The 17115-nt window shown below is 35.2% G+C and overlaps 2 protein-coding genes across 6 annotated transcripts in view; one reads left to right on the plus strand and one right to left on the minus strand.

Moving 5' to 3' along the window:
- chico overlaps positions 1 to 11987 on the minus strand; it is a 40763-nt gene extending 28776 nt beyond the window's left edge. For 3 of the 5 annotated variants that reach the window (XM_053755263.2, XM_053755264.2, XM_053755266.2), the window contains exon 1: positions 10904 to 11986. In XM_053755263.2, coding sequence (XP_053611238.1) covers positions 10904 to 11279 — 376 coding nt within the window. In that variant the 5' untranslated portion in view covers positions 11280 to 11986. Of the gene's footprint in view, positions 1 to 10903 lie in introns of all 5 variants that reach the window. The other 2 variants (XM_053755262.2, XM_053755261.2) reach the window with 1 other exon arrangement.
- A 1675-nt stretch (positions 11988 to 13662) lies between these two features.
- Positions 13663 to 17115, plus strand: part of Dlg5 (Discs large 5) — a 29969-nt gene continuing 26516 nt past the window's right edge. The window contains exons 1-7 of the mRNA XM_053754282.1: positions 13663 to 13801; positions 14173 to 14208; positions 14297 to 14347; positions 15146 to 15435; positions 15777 to 15892; positions 16233 to 16352; positions 16760 to 16877. Of these exons, the coding sequence (XP_053610257.1) occupies positions 14305 to 14347; positions 15146 to 15435; positions 15777 to 15892; positions 16233 to 16352; positions 16760 to 16877 (687 nt within the window). The 5' untranslated portion in view covers positions 13663 to 13801; positions 14173 to 14208; positions 14297 to 14304. The remainder of the gene's footprint in view (positions 13802 to 14172; positions 14209 to 14296; positions 14348 to 15145; positions 15436 to 15776; positions 15893 to 16232; positions 16353 to 16759; positions 16878 to 17115) is intronic.

The raw sequence follows: 17115 nt of genomic DNA on the forward strand, positions 1-17115 counted from the left end.
GGCATAGGCTAATTTTCATCCCAGGAAAAGTACATTTTCCATGGGAAATACGTAAGTAAGTAGCAAAGCGGACTCTGGATTCTAACACTTCCACCGCCATAGTGTTGGAATAAATAAATAAATATAAATATATTAGTACAAATCACATAGATTGAGCTAGCCCCAAAGTAAGTTCGAGACTTGTGTTATGGGATACTCAATGATTCTATATTTTATAACATATACTTAAATAGACAAACATCCAAGACCCGGGCCAATAAGAAAAAAATATTTTTCCATCATGACCCGACCGCGGATCGAACCCGGGTCCTCTCGGTTCAGAGGCAAGCACTTTACCATTGCGCCACCGAGATTGTCAAATAAACTGAAAAGATGCTCAGATGAGAGAGAGAGAGAGAGAGAGACAGGCAATACCTATGAATGTTAGTACACATAACAAGGCCCAACGAAACAATTATAGCCTCACTAACAAGTAGGTACTTGAAATCGTAACAATCGTCAGAGCAAACAAAACGGTTTGAAGAAATCGGAAAATGTTTACAAGCGCCTCAATTACGGTTCCCTGGAAAGCCATTACGTCGATTGTGAGCATTTCAACTTTAGACCTACAGTACATACCTACATACGCATAATGCCTAGTACTATAAAGCACATTTTTATGAGTAAAGCGTAATACAGTTAGCAGTCATTTCTGCTGACGTCGATCATTAAAATGGTCAATAAATAATAGTTAATATGTAAATTCTGAACATAGCTCTCTCATATCCAAGAAATACTTAAGCAAGTCTGGCCAAACCACTTCATCAATATTGCCTAGGAAGAGGTTTTGTTAGTTAAGTCATTCCACATAATCTTCCTTGTGTGTTGATGCTATCTAACGATTTTGGAATGAGATATTCCCAGACAAGTGCTGAGTCACGGCTACAGCTTGACCATGACCACGTCCCTCAGCCATGAGGAATACAAGTTCCCCACCGTCAACCCCCGACTTTCAATATTAATTCCGATACAACTTTTAAACGACTGAAACCGATTTTGATCAAACATATCTATGAACCACCGCATAAAAATTTGCTATCAAATAAAAAACCGAATCCAAATCGGTTCACCCGTTGATGAGGTGCCACGTACACAGACATACACACTTAACGGTCAAACTTATAACACCCCTCTTTTTGCGTCGGGGTTTAAAAATAAGATAGGTACACTAAATCATCTAGGTTATTCGAACGCAGAAGGTAATGAAATAATAGTCAACTATTTACGCCATCATACGGTAACAGCCTTGGCAATGGTTCCCAGAAGCACGACTGCATCAAACTGACGTTTGTATCGGGTAAACAACGTTGTTATATGCAAATTTGCATGAACACGAGGACCTAGCTACAAATTAAGGAGAGGACAGGTCATAGTAAATATCACACTTATCAGCAATTTTTGTTAAAAAATTACCTAAAGATCTGAAATTACCTAAAAGAAAAAAAGACCTAAAGACGTCAACTGCAACACATTAATTTTATTAAATATTTAAATATGTATTAATTAATTAAAATAAATATTAATTATTGCTTTTTAAGTTAAAATATATATTTTCTTTATATTGTGGTTTTCCTTAAAAAACTACTAATATGCAAATAAATAAATTTTTTGGTATCCCCAATTAAGTAACTGATAACTAACAGTGTTCACTTAATTGGGGATTCCAATGTTAAATATAAATTTAACAAAGGCAATTGAGTTATTTTTTTTTCCTCATAAAATATCTTGTGAAAATCCCAGAGATTAAAATTTAATTGCTACAAGAACAATAATTAATTCTCCGATATTATTGTTTTCTGGTTATCAAGTTCTCAAAAAATTGGACAGTCACATAATTACTTTATCAAAGCTCTGTCAAAAGTAGATTTCGATGGAAAATAAGCGTTCAGTGAAGTAGCTAGCCCTTTCAAATACAACGGCCCAACATTAAGTAATGATTAGGCACATTAGGAAAAATATGACGAACCTGTTGTTGGCGGAATTAGTTTATAAATCGAAACTTATAAGACTTATTATTTAATAATCAAATTTAACACAAATCAAATTTAACAGTTTTCATAATTTGCCAACCTTTCCGTTATGCAAAACCAATAACTAATGCTGTATTTTATCCACCTGTGAAATAAATATTTGAATTTGAATTTAGCTTCACCGAGGGTTCGCCAGCATGAATTTCACGCAGGAACAGTACCTTATTCTGTGATGTACCTTTCATCATGTCCTTTAGCTTCCATCATCATCAGCCATATCTCCTTCTCCGTACTCCTAACAAAATTTCAAGAAAATTGGTTGAATAGACGAAGCGTGAAGAGGTGCAAAAAAAAACTTAATTTCGCATTTATAAGTTGGGAAGGAGTTACATATTTGATTATCGTAAGTGTATGGTCGTAAAGGACACGAGTGGTAATGGTCTGACAACGGTGGCGACCCATATGGAACAGCCCTATTAATCGAACGTGCTTGGTATAAGGAAATATAAATTATAATCATCTATTGTTACGTTATCTACTTAGCGCAATCTCGTTCGATTAATAGGGCTGTTCCATAAGGGTCGTCACGCAACTAAGGATGTCGAAGAACGTTCAAAGTGGGGAAGAAAAATTTGGAAAGCGGACGCTGGGCCAAGTAGTTAAATATCTTCATCTCCTCTGCTGTAAGCTGAAGTTATTCTATGCTCTAAGCACTCAAGTGTGCAATATATTGATTTATATGAAGCGTGAAATTCAGATCTTATAGATAAGGTGAGAGTATGTCACGAACAGCTTTCCCACGGTACGATGCCCCTTTGAGAACAACGATATGCGAAAATGTCGGGATCTAGGTACCTGTAGCAAGATTCCATCCGAATAGACATAGGGACATTGCAAGCTAATTGAAAGCTTGAAAAAATAGGAAAGCGGACGTCGATGGGAATGAGGATGCAACAGGGGAAACATTTAGATAAAATCAATTCAAATGATAATGTTAGTAGAAAAAGAGCAAATTCAGTCTGCGTAAGTGGTATTTTTGAGCGAATAATGCAAAGTTAGAGCATAACAATGACTGTAATTTTTGAAATTAAATATTTTTGCATTTGGCAAGCAAATTATTGTAGGGTATTTGCATGTAAAAACAGGGTGGTCATAATCATACCGCGGTCGTTTTGATATAGTGGACTGTGCGACTAAAGGAGTCACAAGCCATTTAAACTGGGGGCGTTACATCTAGTGGGTAAAAATCGCTGTAATTTTCAAATAAATAAATAAATATATTAGGACAAATAAATATTAATGATAAATATCATTGCTGAAATTGTTCGACAACATCAATTCAAGCGGAGAATATGAATCGACATGTTTTTAACCTCAAGATTACTCATAACATCTGAACGGTGTAACAAACAAACTTAAACAATCGGCATGACTCAATACAGCTATGATAAACATCTTGTTTACGTCGTATCAATTATAACGCACGCGACGACTTGGCGATTAAACTAGTGTTATGTTTAGTCGGTCTAATCGAGCTCTGGTGATTTACTCTGCCACATTTGCTCAAATGTTTGTCCAATATTTAAAATGAGCTATCGCATATCGCATATTTTGGTGAACGATGGAGCCATGAAATTAAAAAACAAAATTATTATATAAATTATGATATAAATATAAAAATCTTTCTTTTTTTTCATTTTAAAATTATTATTTTCTATATAAAATATTTTTTTCTCTTCACAAAATAGTGTGTCTGCAGTGCATTGTAACTAAGAAGTTACAATGACGTATTGTCGAAGCTAGCAGTGAAATTATAAACTTTGCGGATAGACTAGCCCCTGAAATAAGTCTCATAGACCTGTGCTACAGGTAACTAGGCCCTCCCCTTGGAGTACTAATGGCCAATTGTAACAATGTTGGTAAAAAATATTTTCTAAAATAAGTTTCATCTTCAATATAAGAGGAATATAAATCAGTATACATATATGATACTGGCAGCCCGTCCCGGCTTCCCTAGGGTAAAACCATAATAAAACTTTCTCAAAAATCACCCTATAAAAATAATCTGATTTAATTCAAAATAATTGATTCAGGATTCGAACCATCAACAGTAACAACGTGAATTCAATGGTGTTTACCGCTGAGCTGTTTGCTGATATCTTTAGTTGACGAAATTTTGAATGGGTTTATTCGTTATTTCTTTTCACCCTCATTTGGCTACCCTTAAAGGTCAAATTCTAAGAAATCTTGAAACACGGGTTTCATTATTTTAGTTACGCCAATTTTCAAGAAGATCAGTAAAGATTTTCGTTATTTTTCATACAAACTTTCCCACCAATTTATACCATTTTAGGGGACGAATTTTGAAAATTCCTTTCTTATCTGAGCACTAAACCTAAAGCCTACTACTGCCCAAATTTCGCGTTTATAGCTTCAATGATTTAGGCTCGGCGTTGATTAGTAAGAAACGCTTGTTCTTTTATAGATATTATATTTATTTGTTGTGTACCGGCTGCTTAATTGCGATTGTGAATGTGTTATGTGTGAATAAGGGGGCAGGATAGTATACGTATTATATAATATAACACTTTTTAGTGGCAATTGTGATTAGCTGATCGGTTCTAATAGGTTTTCTGTGTCTAGATAGTCGAGTATTGTTAGGTAATCTGTAATAGCCTTTTATTTTGCATGAGTATTTATGGAGATTAAATAAATAAATAAATAAATGAGGACAAACCACACATATTGAGCTAGCCCTAAAGTAAGTTCGAGATTTGTGTTATGGGATACTAACTCAACGATACTATATTTTCTAACAAATACATATACTTATAGATAAACATCAGTCAGAAAAAGATCGTTTTCCATCATGACCCGACCGGGGATCGAACCCGGGACCTCTCGGTTCAGTGGCAAGAACTTTACCACTGTGCCACCGAGGTCGTCATTAAACTAATGAACCTTCACATCTAGACCAATATTGAACTTAACATATATCTTCTTCATATTCGTATTCCTCATAGCTGCGGGTCGTGGTCATTACGTGGAATGAAACACACACAACAGCTTTCTTGGCATTATTAATGGAGTGGTTTGCCATTGCCTTATCCATTTCACACACAAGTTAATAATAATCAACCAGTGTGCAGGTTTCCTCACGATGTTTTCCTTCACCGGAAGCAAGTGGTGGTCGATGAAAACTACTATATATACGAGTCAGATTTGTATACAAACTCATGTGGCACGAGTAGGAATGGAACCTGGGACCTTTCGATCCACAGGCGGGCGTCTTAACCATTACACCACAACAGCTTCACATATATAACATATATAATAATACACAAATAGAATATACGAAAATGAGACCAAAACTTTCGACATTAGTGAAATTTTTCCCTATGTGTGTAAGTGCCACGTTTCCACATGACCAAAGAATCCGCGAGGGCTAATGAGAAAAGCATTAATTATGCGCTTGGCAGAAAAAAGCATGTAAAAATACCTCGTCACAGTCTGGAGACAATAATAAGAATCGCCATTCCAACTCTTCCGTCTACAAACTTTACACGTGTAGCTAATCCTGTATCTCTGTGCTTTGGAACGAACGCCGCGACAAAACTTTGAACTGTTTTTATTTTTCTCAAAATAATTTTCGACCGTTATCGTTTTGTCTTGAATTTAATTAGCTACTTACAAAGAATTATATAATCATGTGCCTATTCTCTATACCATATTTACAATATTATATGAATAGATTTAGCTTTGAACTTATAAACTAAACTAGTAAGGTGTAAACTTATCTTAATAGTACATCACGTACAATAATCCATACATTAAGATTTAAGAATTCTTAAAAAAATTGCCTACCACTTTAAATCAATGCCTTTATTATGGCTTAGGATGGTTGGGTTTAATCGTGTTTAACAACACAAATATCACAACTCAAAATTGTAGAATACACACTAAATTCTACCAATTATAAGAAAGTTTGACCCAAAAAGTGTGCTCAGAAAATTATGTAAGACAAGCCAATTTGTCACAACAAAATGCTTTTAAAATGTGTTTTTCACACAAAAAAAAACTAAACTAAAGCCGTAATTGTTTTGTCTCGTGTAATTAGCCGACCTACATATTGTCGACAACAAAATATTTGCGCGACACTATTTTTAGTAAAGATTGATAAACAACTTCGATTGGGCAACAAACTTTGCAAAATCGATACATAATATGCAGAATAACCATTTATCATAAATTACATAATGTGCTAATTATTGTGTTTTTCGGTTTTTTTGTTTTCTAATTTATACTGTCAGGCGCAGGCGCGCCCAGACACAACAGGTAACAAGAGTGTAAGATGAGCACTGGCGGTCGAAAACCCTGCTTTTCACGTAGACAAAACATATTTTCAAGTTACTTTTGGTTTTGAACCTTATGATAACAGTTTTACCAATTCAATGAGAATAGAATACTCTTTACTGTGAACAATCATACAAATAGGTAACACAACAAATAGATAAACATAACATTTGGAACAGATTTTTTTTCCCGATTTGTAACCTATATCCTGAAGTAATGTTAGAAGCTATCATATATGTATGAATTAAATATTTAATCACACACAATCACCAGCGACTTCGTTTACGTGGAGTCTATGCCTCGTGTGAATATACGAAAGAGAGGACGTTACTTGAGTTATGCCAAACCAGCTGGTCGGATTTTATCAAAAATTTGTATATGAGTCGGAACAGAAAGGATTTTCACCCGAAATTTCCATTTTTTTTAAATACTTTAAATACTGTAACTGGTCTGTTTGAATTCCACATCAAATTATGAAAAGATCTTCGATTTTTATACTTCATCAGTAAATGCTTATTAGACTGAACAACTTTTGCTAAGACGTAATTTGTGCCCATGTATGTATAGTTTAGATAGGTAAATATATTAATGTGTAGTTAGTCACTTTGTGTTCCACATCAGATGTTTCAGACCTTCAATTTTATACCACAATCGAAAATGCTTATCAGTCTGAACCTGTGGTCTCAACCACTTTTGCGTCATTGCGTCTCTTATAGGTAGGTTAGATGTTCCGAAAGAGTAAGGTATATTAGCTGTTCCAGTTTTCAAAAAAATACATACTCTATATGTCGCACCGGCTTCATAGCTATACAACAAAAAAGTTTCATTCAAATCCGTCCAGCAGTTCCGGAGTTGAGTGAATAAACAGACAAACAGAAAGACATTTTTTAAAATTTTTACTCATTTTTTGTAAATATATATTTACAAAAAATCAGAATTGAGCAAAATTAGAATTGAGTGTCTGTACATGTAATAACATGTACAGACACTCAAGTTTTTACTGTTTTTTATTTTTATTTTTATTTATTTATCATAGAATCAACAGCACTTAACAAAGTTACATTTTATCTTACAGTGTTAATCTTAATGCCAATCACAGATTCTTGTTTTATTATACGTATTGATGGTGTATTATAGGTATGTATTGTTTGATTGATAATATACTTCTTAGTTTTGCAAACAATTTAAGGGAAATCGGAAAAAGAAACAAGTTTATCAGTTGATAAAACCCTACTACACTTACTATTATTGTACAACTGTTACTAGTAGGTACTTATTTTTACGATGTTTTTATTCTTACCACACACTGCATTGCATTGACATCCGCACGAAACATAGGCAATAATATTACGATTGTACACAGATAATTTCCAGATGAGTCTTACGTTAACCTAGAAATTACGTAAGGAATAGGGAACCAAATGTCTGGCAAAGCCGCTTCCGATTGCTACTGGCAGAAGGGGCAAACCCAAAAAGTGCTGGCTTGACATCGTCAAGGAGGATATGCATGCCAATGGTATGATAACAAGGGACGGTAAGATCGTGCGAAGTAGAGAAGAAGTAAAAAGCAGAGACATGAGAGAGAGGTTTTCTAGATTACACTTTCAAACTACTCCGTAATGCTACCAAGACAGTCGTTGCGAGTGTGCAGTGCCGCAGCACACCACCTGATTAAGATCGCCTGTGATCGAAAGGTATACCTTTATCAATGACTCACATTAAAAAAAGTTTTATAGAGTACCACTTGCTTCTAGTGAAGGAAGACCTACAAACTGGTGATCACTTGCTCGTTGTCGTAAACGACATGTCAGCTGCCTTCAGGCATTCTATTAAATTACATTTCGGCCAAAAAAATTTTACGAACTTGCGAATGTCAACAGAAAACGTAAACATTTTGATTTTAACCTTTCAACTACACATGAATAAGTCGAAACCAAAAAACAAGCTGCGTAACCAAACGATATTCCTATTAGATTACTGTTACAGTACTTGATCATTATTTTTATTGTGATTGATGATGGGTATGTTTACTATAAGATATCAAAGTACAAGAGGTTAACGACCTGCCAGCCTTGGGACTGAGTAGGTTTCCGATCAACTTTTTTTTTTATGTTTGTAACTTTGTAGTAAAAGGCTGCCAGCTGCCAGTCATACTCTGTGGAATATTTATTTAAGCCTTTCCGAAGTGAATGATTCTCTCTTTCTTTCATGTATCAGTTCGAAACGCTTAGAATAAAAAAAATATTGGACAAATCATTTAGTAGGTGGAATAACCATAGATGAGTTAACTCCAACTAGTTTCCCAGCTCCATCCAAGAAAGTCGGAGGCGCAAACTCTCTGTTTGGGAGAAACCATGAAAATACTAGACGTAAATCCATCTCTACAACAATTACAAACAAGACAGTAAGGGCCCTAATATACATTAAAATATAGAAATATGTCTAGAGGTAAAATTAAAAATATTTAAAGTAAATAAACAAATATATTGGGACAAATCACACAGATTGAGATAGCCCCAAAGTAAGTTCGAGACTTGTGTTATGGGATACTAACTCAACAATACTATATTTTATAATAAATACATATATAGATAAACGTCAAGACCCGGGCAAATTCGAAAAAGATCATTTTCCATCATGACCCGACCGGGGATCGAACCCGGGATCTCTCGGTTCAGTGGCAAGAACTTTACCACTGCGCCACCGAGGTCGTCGATTTTAGAGTTATAAACTGAAGATTCATCTCATAGGATGAATAAATGTGACTAACATCTGATAATTGATTGATCTCATTTCCACCCATGTGCCAGCCATACAGCTAAACATGACAATAAGTTTCACAAACTCGGGTCTTGTCCTACTCTGTAAAGGCTAAAGATATAGTTTGCTGTACTGTAAATTGTTAAAATGACTCATTCGATTTAACCAATACCAGTACATCCAGTTCCTTCAAAACCAATTGAGATGATAGAAGCATACTTTTTAAGTTGAGAAGTTTCTTTTAATTATTAACTGGGTGTTCATTTTAATAAGCTTTATATGTAAATGTACAAATCATTTTTCATTTACATATAAAGCTTATTGAAATAAATTCAAATCATGTAGCATAAAGTTAAATGAATAATATTGCTTTATGTTAGAGGATACAATGTTGATGATGTTTTATTATAAGTATTTAACAGAGAAAACAATAATAAATATTTAGAAATACATATTTTTACATATATATATCTAATATGATTTCTTCCTTTATTCCTCATGACTGAGGGTTGTGGTTTTTCAACCACAACTTTCTTGGCATTATTAATGGAGTGGTTTGCTATTGCCTTCTCCATTTCACATACAAGTTAATAAGAATCAACCAGTGTGCAGGTTTCCTCATGATGTTTTCCTTCACCGGAAGCAAGTGGTGGTAGATGGTAGTTTTCATCTACCACCACTTATACATGAATCAGATTAGTATACAAACTCATGTGGCACGAGTAGGATTCGAACCTGGACCCTGAACCCATGTGTGGAATATAACAAACAAAACTAACGACTATAGCAGGTTTTTTTCCAATATTTTCCTTCACTGAAAGCAAGTGGTGGTCTATGAAACCAATATACAAAACTCAGATTGGTATGTAACTCATGTGGCACGAGTAGGATTCGAACCTTGGACCTTTTGATCAAGGCGGGTACCCTAATGGCGGGACCATCATTGCTTCAAATAATAGGAGAGCTATGATAATGATTTGTGTGACAAACATCTACAAAATTTGTATCCAACAACAAAACCAAGGAAATAATATTCATAGGGCCACTGTTTCCGCCACTTTCTGATAAAATATCATATTGTAATTTGACAGATAAACTTAACTAGACAGGTAAATCTGCCTGATCGACTTATAAATAAACACTTGTGGAACACAAACTTTAACACTATCTGTTCTATATGTTACATGTAGGCTATCAGATACTTCATCAGCAAGCATGAAGCTTAGTCTAAAATCTTAAATGTAACAACAATGATGCCAGCTGATTTATATCCCTATTAAGATTTATTCTGTGTCACAAGTGATATGGCTGGCCCTTCAATGCATTTAATTGAATCAATTTGTGGGGGGACAGGACACTTGGAGACATGTTCTGTGTCTACAGAGTAGGTTACAAGAATAAATCAAGACAATACTGTAAATATTTCTTTTAGGTTACCTGTAGTTAATATATTTATTATGGGTAACTTAAAAGCATGTATCAAAGACAACAACATTGTTGTTTACTTAAATTAAAATTTAAAATTCCTAATTTCTTCTGTCTATCCCACTATATGTATTAACTAGCTGCGCTCTGCTGGCTTCTCTTCCATGAGAATTTCGGGATAAAAAGTACCATAAATTATTCCAGATTATAGTCTATCCATGTACCAAATTTCATATAAATCCATCCAGTTGATTTTGTGTGAATGAGTAACAAACATACATTCTCACAAACTTTCATATTTATATTAATAGTATTATAACATATATTACATTAAAAAAAATATATATACAACTTACGAATAGGATGTAACAGTTCCTCGCTAGCATCATCACAGCCATGCTGCTTCAGGATTGCAGTCAACCACTCATGGAGCTCCTTCTCATTCTCCGCCACTACACAGAACTGCTCCTCACGGGTGAACAAGGCAATCACATGTTTCTGTTTCAGATCCAACCTCCGCATAATGTTGTAACAACTTTTAAGTGGCAAAACACGCCTTGGTGCCGCTCCCGCGCGAAATTTCTTCTCTGACTCATAATATTCCAGCCTGGCGCCGTCAGAGATCTCCGAACGAAGCACGAAGTATTTCTTCTTCATAGTCTTCAACTTTCGGAGGTGGCCCTGGCGCACCACAGCGCCAACGCCCGCGCCTCCGCCCGCGTGTCCAGACATGGCTTAGCGCGGACGCATCCCAGTCCTTCACTGACGACACTGGCACATGCCAACCGATAACCTTGAAGTTGTTTACTTCGTTGATGAAAGTCACCCGAATTGCCGAACCTACGCTACCATCGAATGACACGCGCAGGCACTAAAAATACGTACTATCCTTTCCTTTAGTGCGTAAATAGTAAAGATAAATCTAATAGCGTACAAATTTTACCGTCTCCCGCGTAATTCCACTCGCGCCATATGATTATTTATTTCATAGGCGCCACGAAATCGAGACAACACGATAACAGTTGATGACAAATTTTATCTATCGGGAAATAATCAGAATAGATCAACAACAAACACTATTCCATCCATAATTTGGTACGCTCGCTATTACACTCGGTCATTCACAGACACTCAAGTTTAGAAAGAGATAAAATCATTCATAGTAAACGTAATCCGCACCGCAAGCCCTTCCGTAGGTACGCAGGGCATGGAAGTCACGCCGTGGTCATGCCTGACGACATCAAAACATTCGGTTTTATTGTTCTGTTTCACTTCCACGAAACTTTAAATAATTAAAATTGTATTGAATCAAAAAACTGAGCAACGCTTCTACATTTAATCACTCAATTTATAAAAACTCATGTATTTGCGCGTCCTTTTTTATTAGTTCTCGCTATTGCGTGTCATTTTTGTACGGCGAACGAAATCGAATAATACAAGATGTGTTGCCAAGATAGAAAGCTTAAATGAAACAAAATGGTAGAAATATTCGTCTTAATGGTAACCTATAATTTCTTCCAAAATTGGTAGCTCTAATTTTAGATGTTCGCATAAGAAGTTGTTAATATTTCAAATAAATAGAATAAAATTGTGAATATTTCAAAAACTACTTAACCGATTTTGATGCCCCACGTACATAAAAATTCCTTTAAAATTTTATCAAAATCATAAACAAACATACATACATACAAAAAATGTATTTTTGCCCCGAGTTGATTTGTAGACCTCGCTCGCTTCGCTCACTCGGTCGATTAAACTGCGATATACAATAATTTTCTGATAATCTTCGTGCCCTGGGTTCGATTCCCAAGGCGGGTAAATATTTGTATCTGTGATCGCAAACATTTGTGTGCAGTTCTGGTTGTGTTACAACCGTTTCTGTATTTGTGTCCGTCGAACACGCGATACAATCTTAATGCTTAATGTAGGCCATTGAGTGTTGTCCATTTTTAAGGTTTAAGAACAGACGTGATTAATGCAAAACATACAGCAAAAATAGCGAACCGTAACACATAATTTCATGAATTCGACATTTATTGTACATTTTGTTTAAAACGTTTTAAATACAAAAAAGTTAGCGTGCGTTTTGATATTTCAAAAATACAATACAAAGAAAGTTGATGCCCGGGCAAAATTGTTTGCGCCCAGTTGATGCCCCTGCTAATTAACAAAATATAATTTATTCACAGACATTATCTTTTTGCTTATGCTCCGGTCTTCATTTGCCTTAACTTAGGTCTAAAAATATTAATTCCAGAGTGATGTTTAATACAAAAGGTAGGTAGGTACCTTCTAGGCACTTCTCCCCCCCCGACTATGGTAGATACAAAGGCGTTTCGGTTTTAGATAGTAAGTTAGGTATTGTTTGTAAATTGTAATAAAAGAACTCTATATTTTTGTTATGGTAGAATATTTTATTGATTTTTTTCTGTAACTGGTAACATTGGTTTGACATTTCATTGATTTCATAGCCCAATGACCAAGAAAACTGTAAGACAAAGAAAGACGTCGGAGAAGAAAACGAGTGTATGTAACCAAATGATATAGAAGATTTCCTTACAACTTCCCGACGTTCCCGACCTAATACGGATAATCTCATGGCAATGGCACGTGATGAGGGACAAAAAAATGACAGTCTTGTATTTCGTTTCTTCTCATGTATTTCTACTACGCATATCTCTTTCTTGTAAGAGCGAAATGAAATATATGACAGGGTCTATAGTTTTCTCTGTCTAATCATGATTTCGTAATGCAGCATGCCGCTGCATCTTTGGCACCGTAAAACTTAGTAAAATAACTTTTGAAGAGTTACTGCTGGGATACAAGTCTTCCTTATGGATGGATGACGAGGATGGGTCATGAGCTCCACGCGGGCCTATTACAGACGTTAAAATTTGCCAAAAGTAAATATCTATTGAATATAATAAATATATTCAATGGCGCCCTCGAATTTCATGTTTTTTAAACAAGCACTTAAAATAAAATAATAAAATAAATGATCGACGCGACAAGACAACGAATAGAGAACCTCCTGCCTTTTTTAAGTCGGTTAACAACAAAATCAAGCATTGGCATATATGGCAACCACAAAAACAATAATGGCAACACACGCGATTCAATATGTCCGTCAGCCGTTCATTCATTTGCCTTGTTGCTAAAAAAGGTTGAAACGAGAAATGTTTTAGCGATTAAATACGTGTTATCTTTTTGTTTCCAGTAAATTACCTTTGATTTTTACATATGTTGAAATCGAGGTAGGATAATATTACAGAACTAGCCGCGCTTAGTACGTTTCTTGTTTACTTTGTGAAGTAGTCCATTTGGTGTTCTATAAAAAAGCCGTGAAATTCATATTGTTGGCGAACAGAGAATTTTGTTGCGATATGGTGTACCTGATAAGTGATATTAGTGTAAATAGATGGTGGATTACGCTTCAATATGCGGTTCTAATGTTTATGTATAAAGTCTAGCTGTTAACTTACCCTTTTCATTCTACTTTATAGTTGCAACAGTATTCTCCTCGGTATATAGTTTTGCAACATTCATTAGAGCGTAGAAAACGTGTCAGGCTTCCCTACGATAAAGGTTGCTAAATTCAATATCCTAATGTAGTTTTTATTTGCAGGTAAATGGACAATGGGTATAGATTTTAACTTGTAAGGTAATGTCAAAAAATCTATTTGTGTTTGTGATTTCATAGTAGCAGTGTTGTTTGTTTATTTATTTACTTACGAGATGCCTGCTTTCAGATAGTATTATGGCATCTGGAGCGTCTTCCTTGGAGAGCAATGGCAGTAATGGTTAGTATGATGTCATGTTTCAACTATTCTTGTATAACTGTTTGTTATGTGTTCTCTGATAAGATTGTCGCATTTTCATTTGATTGATGTTAGTTTCAGGTGAGAATATATTCTTTCCTTCATGTCTTATCTTTTGAGTTTGCATAGACTATGTGTTGCCCGCTGCTTTCCTTGTGGTATCCTATGTTGGACCTTGAGTCATTTACTATTGTATTCCAAATTTCAGTGATACACAGACTTAGGTTTCTAATATTAGTATATGCATTTGATCTTAATATAGCCTAATTGGAAGTAATGATACATGTATTACATGCATGCACAAAAATGCCTATTCACTCTTGCCTTTAACTTAAGTGGTTTTTTTACATTTGTGCATTATAACAAATTATTTAATACAGCAAACAAAACTTGCTTTATATTTTGCTGGAATGTGGTTATTGTTATGTTTACCATTGTATTTTTTAAAATTTTTTTATTCCTTCTATTTCAAATGATATTTTTGACATTTTTCCATACTATCTGTATTCATTAATTTGACGTAACTTAGTACATACATTTTCACAATAAGATTCATTCGTAGAAATTATGATTATGTAATAGCATTCTTCTGAGTATGCTTCTGTGGGACAACTGGGACATTTTTTATTTCAGTTTAATTTTAGTTTTAAATATATTTGAATAATTACATTATATATATTTTTTAAAAGCCCGTTTTATGTCCCATTGCTAGGCTTCCCCTTTGTCTTCCATAGGTTATACTTATCCAGACTTATAATATAAACGTGTTTATCGTTACAGAATCCATATCACACAGTTATGTAAGCAATGAGAGGCATAACACTGCCCAAATACCAACTATTCCTATACCGATTGAGTATGATGTCTTAAGTCCAAGCCAATGCTATGACAAGACTAGTTACACAGTCAAGGCTCATGGGGCCCATGTGATGAGCGGGCCGTATGAGCCTCTCGGGCAGTATGATGTGCTCAGCAAGCAGACTACCGAGAGCATTAAACAACAGTGTGAAATAAACCAGCTGCGGAGACAGCATACAGAGACATCACGGAGATGTGACCATGTTATGAAGGTATGTTTCCATTTGTTTTTGTTTAGTGTGGTAGAATAGAGAACGTGTTTTGATTTCACTGTTAGACCCTTGAAAACAATTATAAAGTGGATATATTCAAGGTTAAACATTTTATTTGTTTATAAACTTATCACTGTGATTTTAATACTGGCCACCTGACTGACATCAACCTATTGCTGTTGCCTATCAGCTGTCAAGGCCTTATCCCTAAGTCGCCATGTAAGACGTCCACGGTACACTGCAAAAATAGTTAAAATTTTACCTAAAAAAATGCCTGTGAAAGTCTAATTTACGAATGAATGCTTATTTTCAGTAAAAATGAATATTTTATCTGTCATCAGGAATTGGAGTATGTGCGTGGACAACACAGGGCCGCCATGAATCAGCTGGAAGTGTCCGCTCAGGAAGCTAGCAGCCTGCGAGGCAAATACAACGACCTACTCAATGACAACCAACGGTAAGTTCCGAGATGAGGGGAACGAAGAAACTGGTCTTTTCCCCCTCATAATTAAATAAACTCAATGGATGGAACACATCATTTATTTGATCGAATTTACTTTAATGTCACTAAAGTCTACTGCAAATTTCCAAAGCACAGGTGAAGTTAAAGGTGACGCACCCTTTTTGTTGTGTTTACTGGTATTTAAGTACGGATCATGTGGGTATTTACACACCGGTTATTAATGAAGAAGTATCGATTTTGCCATTGACAACTTTGATAAAAAAATTAAAAAAATACATATTGTGTTGCCTTCAACTGGCACAACAAATGTGCTACAAACAAATTTTCGTTACAGCTTGGAGCGTGAGGTACAACATTTACAACAGAGCGGCAACCCTGAGGGGAGTCCAGACCTAATGCACACTCTTAGGAAATATGAGGCGCTCAAAGAGGAGTTTGAGTGCTACCAGAAAAGGTAAAAATTTGTGAATAATAAAGGAATACTGCGGCGATTGTCGTCTACGTTATGTACGCGACAATCGACCTTATTACTTCTCCTATAAAGTTGTCAAGATCTCACGCGCTTTGACCCTGAACTAAAAGCTATGTAAAGTATGTCTTAAAACTTAATCGATGAATTTTAAGTTATCAAGCATCTTCGACAATTGAGTACCAGGTTTTTCCTTTGTATTGATATAAATTTGTTTGAAATATTTGGGTTTTCGTAATTTTGCTTGAAAAATAACCTTTTAATGTTTGGGCCCAAAAGGGCCTTATTACCACGTAAACTTAAATCGTAGTACGTCGTTACGACCTTCGGGACATTGTTATCGTTCCAGATATTATTAGTATGTTAAAACTACTGAAGGATTATTTTTGCAGATATGAAGACTTGATCGAGAAACACAACACAACCTTAGAGAAATTTCAAATAATCCAAGACGAAAACAACAGACTCAAAACGCAATGCCACGACCTCACGCAAGAGAGGAACTCCGTTGTAAGTATATAAATTGTTCTATAGTCGCCATGTTTTAATGTAAATAAGCAAAAAACAGTTTCAATGTGTTGACTGTGAAGTCGTTGGTTGACGTGTAAAGTAGAAATAAATCGTAGTCAATTCGAAAGGCGCGACATAGTTCAAATTCAAACCTTCACAGGCACTTTTTCACGTCAATTAGTAATTTCATATTAATTAGTATTAATTAGTAATTTCTCACAAGCTACAAACTACTGGC

Source organism: Plodia interpunctella, chromosome 14 (assembly GCF_027563975.2).
Source record: "Plodia interpunctella isolate USDA-ARS_2022_Savannah chromosome 14, ilPloInte3.2, whole genome shotgun sequence".
NCBI lineage: Eukaryota > Metazoa > Arthropoda > Insecta > Lepidoptera > Pyralidae > Plodia > Plodia interpunctella.